The following is a 7,029-nucleotide window of genomic DNA, read 5'->3' on the forward strand; positions in this document are numbered from 1 at the left end:
GATTCTCTTAGACATTTGATACTAAAAAGACAACAGATTTCGATTTTTCTGTTTGAATTTTTCTCTTGAGATTTTTTTTATTAAAATTAGACAGATTTTCTTAATTTTTTGCGCTATATTTTGTGTTGTTTTGCATTACAGAATCCGAGTGATAAAAACTTGGAAAATTCGTGTCCAATTATTCTTATAGAAAAAAATCCGATATTTATATACAAAAATCGAAATCTATTGAATCAACGCTAAAAATGAATGGAATTTTTACGAAAATTTCCTAGAATTTTAATAGAATCCCAATCGAGTTCCCAGAGAATTGCAATAGAATTTTTTTATTGAGTTCGCTAATTTTTCTATTCAATTTTTTCGTACGTGAGCTTGTGCAAAAATCGAGATATCAACTTGAAATTTGGACGGAAAATATGTATACCCGTTCATACGAAGTACTCGAAACACTGGAATATTTATAGCACCCATGGGGGTGGCAGTAAACACCTAAAATTTTTCCTGCTAGTTAGTGCTGTAAAGCTATAAACTTCTGTAATATTTCAGGGCATTGGGAAACGCGCCATCAATGTATTGATGGCGAAATAAAATAAGACATCATTCAGTGACATGTTTACTCTCATGCGGCATACAGCCATACGCTCGGTGTCCCCTGCTGTTAATTCTGAATAAAAACACTGTAATCGTCCTTTTTTGAGTCTTTAATTTTTTTGCCCTGTATCGGGGAAAAAGGGCGAGACTAATAGCGAATTTTTCTCCGTTGCCCCGGGAAAATTTACTGACCGCGGGGTAATTTGGGCTGAAACTATAACATTTACCTTGCAGTCCATCAAAAATTATCCCAGTGAACATGAATGAATTTTCAATATTGCGTAATCATTTTAGTGCAGGAATTTTTTTGTGGCGGAGAATTATTTTTTTCGCCAAAAGCGAGACGGTAACATTTCACTTTCGCCCGGCTCCATATCCTTCGCATCAGACCCAGAAAAAAATTCTTTACAAAAAATTTGAAAAATTGAAAACAAGAATTTTAAAAAAATTAAAAGGGAACAATTTTTGTTTGAATTTTCCCTGTCAAATCTCGAAAATTTTTAGCATGTTCAATTTCCATAGAACTTTCAGGAAATCTTGTCATTGAAAAATAAAATATTCCATTGATTTTTTAGGCGAATGATCTGAAAATGAATAAAATACTTGATTTTTCAGTTCAATTATTCCGCGAAAATGGGGAAAAATCTGGAAAATTCAGGAAAAATATGAAAATTCACATCATTTCGTTTCTGAATATTCATGTTCCATAGAAAATTCAACCAAGTCCTGAAATTTCCATCTGACTCCCCTGAAAACTCATGAATTTCTTCAAATTCTACCTAAAACTCAAAATTTCATGACCATTTTCCCCTAAATTGAATTCACTATAATTCCGTGAAATTTCGAAACATTTCTAATTTTTTTTGCCAAACGAATCGTCAGATCCTCCGCAAAAAGTATTGAGTTATAATTCCCCTCCAAGTTGACTTTTCGTACACCAAATTTGCCATGATTTTCTAGATAATTTTTATCCAACTTTTCTCTCCGCGTGGAGACTCTCAGCAACTCGGCAAAAACGATGAGCAAACAATTGTCGGTCATTACTTTTGCAATGGTTACATCTGTTCGCTCTGAAACACACGTATTACTATTGAGCGTTGGGCACGTGGGATAGAATCTATCGTACCGTGCAACTGCAGCTACGTACTTTTTATACTAATGCACATTAAACATTGGCTACACAAACACCAAGTCTTTCCATTAAAATCTGGCTGTTAATTACTCGACTGTTTTTGCGATATTCATCGGGATTTACAATGTGAAAACATAAAATTAACGCGCTAGCCGGCTATTAAATGCTGAGTTTATTTATAAAATTGTGTACGTTTTCCAATTATTATGGCAGCGTGTGGATCACCTTCATGATGCTTTGGGTATTCCGATACGTGATGTGGTTCAATACACATACGAAAACATTTTGCAGAAACAAATTAGTAGATTTGGATTCTTCTGTACAACTTATCCTTATTTATAACGAATGATAAAACAAAATTATAATAATGTAAATAATTCATAAGATTCATTTATAATAATTATGTTGTATTTTGGTGTTTCCTTAGAGGATTTTTGTATCTCAGGGAAATCATAAATTGCTTCTAATCTTATTCTACTAAAAAATTTTCTGTAGAAATTCCGTGGGTCAAATTGCCGCAATTTTAATTATAATACACTTGATTCAAGTATATTATTCTCGATTCGAATATACAATATACTTGAATGGGGGATGGATGATTCAATTCGAGGATGATTATTTCGTATCCGCCGGGGTTGTACCAAGCGCTCTCAAGTGTAATATAAGGGTCAGACACTGAGTGTGAGGATATAAGGGTCAAAAAGTGGAGGAATGAGGGTCAGAATATTAGGGTTAAAAAAAGAGAGTCAGAATATTAGGATCAAAAAATTAGGGTCAGAATATAAAAGTAAAAAAAGTGGGTGTCAGGCAATGAGGGTCATATAAGGGCTGAAAACGCTGATCAAGCATAATATACGACTTATATTTAGACACTCATTGCCTGACACCCACTTTTTTTACTTTTATAATTTGACCCTAATGTTTTGACCTTAATAGTCTGACCCTCATTTGTTAACCTCCACTTTTTGACCCTTATATTCTGACACTTAGTGCCTGAACCTTATATTACATTTAAGAGGGCTTGCTACAACCCGGCCTGATACAAAACAATTATCTTGGAATTGAAATACCCATCCCCCAATTGAGTATAAAATATACTTGATTCAATATTTCAATTCAGGTATATTTTTTTAAGGAAAAGAAAAAAAAATAAAAAAATCTCGTGGAGGAATGCTTGTAGAAGTTGTGAAGAACTCCAATAGAATTTTGTATCGAATTCGCTGTGTCTGATAAGGGCGTTGAACCGATCGAGAAAGCGTTGAGATTTCACAAAAAAAATCATTTTCAATCTGAAAATGAAACTTGTGGGTTTTGAGAAAAATCACCGAGATGTACGTCATACGCTGATTTTACTAGTGAAAATGAATCGCTGTGGAGATAACGTTGGGGTTATTAAGTGTGAAAATGATACACTGTAGACTCGCTTCATCTTCGCGGTGGCAGGAGGAGAAAATGCCTGGGTAATGAAGTAATTAAGACACATTAACGAATACACCATTACCAATGGAATTTATTAAAAGGAAGAAAACCGTTCGGTTTGTATTGCACGTTCCCATGTTACATTTATATACATTAATTGCGTTCACATGTGATATTCAGGATTTTTCGATGTTATGAAGGTAAAAGGGGATTGAAGGAGCAGGCGGTTGAGGTGATTTAGGATATCCAAGTACTTTCCCCATTTTGAGCGTTTAGAAACATTCAAAACATTAGAGAGTCCATTTTTTGTACGATAATTTCATGCAATAATTTAAAATAGCCGGTTTTTAAAATCATCATCTTCTCATGAATTATGTAAAAACTATTAATTTTCGAGAAGAAAATTTTTTGCTTTCGAAATTGTCATCAATTGTCAAATATTTTCTATATAATATGGGACGTATTCTATATATAGTAGAGTAAAAATGTGGAATTCTTGAAAATGAAATCAGCCAAAAACTAGTGGAATTTTCATTACAAGTGCAATAAAAATCCAGTAGAATTTTTCATTGAATTCGCTAGATTTTTCTGTGCGTGAGATTCTACTGTGAAAATTTCCCTGAACAAATTTCATCACGCTCTAAACAAAGATCCAATCATGAAGATCCTAAGCGGCTGTATCGGTAGAAAATATCTGGATGCTCTAGAAAATCCGAGAATTTTTTCAACTTTACTGTGAAACCGGAGAATTTTCTCGAATTCACGTATGATAAAATTTAATAGAGAAATCTAGCGAATTCGCTAGACAATTCTATTGGATTTCTATGGAACTTTCTATAAGTTTTTTTAAATGGTCAATAGAAAATATTTTATTTCAAAAGTCAACAGAATTAGATTTTTCTATACAACTTATTCTATTGAGATTATTTTCGATAAAATTTCCTCGCCTCAAATTTGCTAGATTTTCTTTGTTTTAAGGAAATTACATTGAAAATATCTCAATAGAGTTTTTCTATAGAATATTTTCTATTGAACATTTCAATAGAGTCGACCGAAAACTAATAGAAGGTTCAATAGAAATTCAATAGAATTGTCTAGTGAATTCGCTAGGTGAAATTTTTTCGTGTATGTTTTTTAGAAAACTGGAGAATTTTCTCAAATATTCTGGAAAACCGGAGAATTTTTCCGAATTTTCTTAAATTTCCTGTAAAATCGAAGAATTTTCTCGAATTCCCCGGAAGAATCTAGAATCTAGATTTTCTATGATAATTTTCTAACGCATTCGCTGGGTTTTTCTATTAAATTTTTTCGTGCGTGCTTTCCGAGACTTTACTACAGCTTCATTTTTAAAAAATTGAGAAAGTGCGGCTCCAACAGTGTTAAAAACGTGTCCACATCAAAACCCCGACTGTCCCCAATCGACTAATAACTGCAACCGGTTTTTGCTATTACATCAAACGTTAATCCCATGACCTTTACTTAACCCGCCCCACTGCAACCAATTCACAAGCGAATTGGTAAAAGAAGATAAGTCAATTTTTTCGAACTTCGTAACATTATTATTACCCTTTGAAAATTAATATTTCATTGTGATTCACGCAAAAATTTTTATTTAAAAAAAAGCACTCATCTCCTTTTACCACTTCGCTCCAAAATTACGAGAAGTGGAAAATGGCACGGGAAGAACTCCCCCAACTGTCCCCATCAATCACCAAATCCCCCACAAAAAAAAAATTATAATTTTTCATCAGGTACACACGAGTCTCATAAATAACTTCCCCAAAAAAAATGCTCATGAAATCCGAGAATCAGGAGTTCTCGATGATCTGCACGCTCTTCACCTTCTGCTTCCCCCCGATCCTGGCCCCATACTTGGGTTTCGCCTGCGCCCTCTCCTGATCGATCGTATCATAACTGCTCTTCTCATGATACCGCGTCGACTCATAATCGAGCGGATGATTCGCGAGTTTCTGAGTGGGAAAATCCCCGGGCGACTCGATCTCCTGCTTCTGCGAGTAGCGACTCAGCACATGAGCCAATCGCGTCAAGTCGTTGACCGGATTGCTGTACTCAACCGATTTGCGATCTCCCTTGTACTCATAACGAGACGTCTGGCTCAGAGTAGCTTTGCTGTCCGCATATTGGCTCAAGTATTGCTGGAGAAGGGCCTTCAGGTTGATGCTGGGTGCGGGCTGTGTCTGCACAGGCGGTGCGCCATCGACCCTCAGAATGATGACGGGAATCAGGGAATTCCCCGCCTGAATGAACGTCGGCTGCGCATTGAGAATCGACGACGGATCCCTGATGTACTGCGAGATCGACGGATTGTAGTTCAGAAGGTTCTCGTAGTTACTGTTCGGGTACTGCGTGGGCTGTGGGTACTCCTCCCTCACCTTCCCCCCCTGATTCCGTCCAAAAACCTTCGTCAGGTACCTCTGCGCTTGCGGCGTGTACTTAGACAGCAAATTCGGCTTCAATTGTCCGCTGGGAGTCAGCAGATCCGGAGTCGGCGTCGTCTCGGCGTTTGGGCTGTCAACCGCGTACTTGGAGACCGGTCTCATCTCGTACCTGGAGGCCTGATGGTTCTCCCTCGGTCTGAAGCCGTACTTCTGCTGATAGGAGAGGTCGTACGGCTGCGGCTGAGAAGAACTGTAAGCGGACGAACTCGAATGCTGCTGATACCTGGAATCCTGGTCAACCGGAAACTGCGCGGGTCTCTGATTATGAATATTGCTGACGGGCTCTTGGCCGTTCTGATAGGGATTAGCATTCTGGTACGAGGGAGGCTGGGCCTCTTGGTACCGGCCTTCCTGACCCCGATTCTCGTAGAAAGCTGTCTCCTGTCGGACGTCTTGAGCCTGATGGCTCGGGTTCCTCTGTAGGCTCTGGTAATGTGGGCTCGCCTGAGGGCTTGAGTACTCCGAGTACGAGTTGACGAAGGACGACGGCGGGCCGTTGGCTATCCGCCCGTCCTGGTACCTCCAGACGATCTTGTTCTCGTATTTGATTCCGTTCTCTATTGTGTACCGCGGGAGGTTGAAGGCCGCGGGATCCACGGGCAGCGGTCTCGCTGTTGTCGTCTCGAAGGGCCTCTGGTTATAGGTGTTCTGGTGGTCGTAGGAAGCCGTCGGCGACGGCGTCGACTGGTAGTTGTCGTAAACCGATCTTGATGAGGTGTAATCACTCAATCCTGATGGGTACGTCTCCTGGGGCTTCGGGGTTGAGTGGGGATTCTGCGCGTTTTTGTACTCGGGACGAAGCGTCGTGTAGGCGACGCCGGATTTTGGCGAGGGGGTGAACCCCTGCGGGTTGTAGGCGTCTGGGGGTGAGTACTTTTGGAGTCTCGTGCGCTGCCCGTAAACCTGGTGATGATTCAACATGTGGTTGAGGCTCTGCTGGTGCGGACGCGCTTGCTTGACAGTTGGCTGCTCTGTGATCGGCTTGAACGGCTCGATTATCGTCTTCGGCTCGAACGGGCTTATCGACTCCTCGATGCTCACTGTTGTCCCGGTTTTACCCCCTGGGAAGTAGTAGTTGTATTTTCCGTTCAACAAGTTGTTGCGGAGGTAACCGTAGCCCAGACCGCTGTCCACGGTGCGCTTGGATTTCTCGTCGGAGGTGGTGGCATTGTCATCCCCAAAGTCCAGGAGAATTATCGGCGGTAGTATCGGAAGGTCGGTGGCTTCTTTTGCAGATCGGCCCGATTCCTCGGCGGTTTCGGTGTCGTCGGGGCTGGCGGGAGTCTCTGCGCTCTGGGGGCCTTTCTCCGGGTCGCTCACAGACGACGCAGTCGGCTCTGGTGAATCAGCCGAGGCAATAATCACCAGCAGGTTCAGCGCGACCTGGAAATCAATGCGGGGGGAATTAATAACCCCGATACATTTCAT

At 40.1% G+C, this 7,029-nt stretch overlaps 1 protein-coding gene across 1 annotated transcript; it reads right to left on the minus strand.

Annotated features, from left to right (window-relative positions):
* Nucleotides 1-4,348: 4,348 nt before the first annotated feature.
* On the minus strand, nt 4,349-7,029 carry LOC107043057. Its single transcript, XM_015264358.1, has one exon. The coding sequence runs from the start codon at nt 7,027-7,029 to the stop codon at nt 4,951-4,953; it is 2,079 nt and encodes a 692-aa protein (XP_015119844.1). The 3' UTR covers nt 4,349-4,950.

The sequence above is a fragment of the Diachasma alloeum genome, unplaced genomic scaffold (genome assembly GCF_001412515.2).
Source record: "Diachasma alloeum isolate Michigan unplaced genomic scaffold, Dall2.0 Dall_scaffold_00547, whole genome shotgun sequence".
In the NCBI taxonomy this organism is placed as follows: Eukaryota; Metazoa; Arthropoda; class Insecta; order Hymenoptera; family Braconidae; genus Diachasma; species Diachasma alloeum.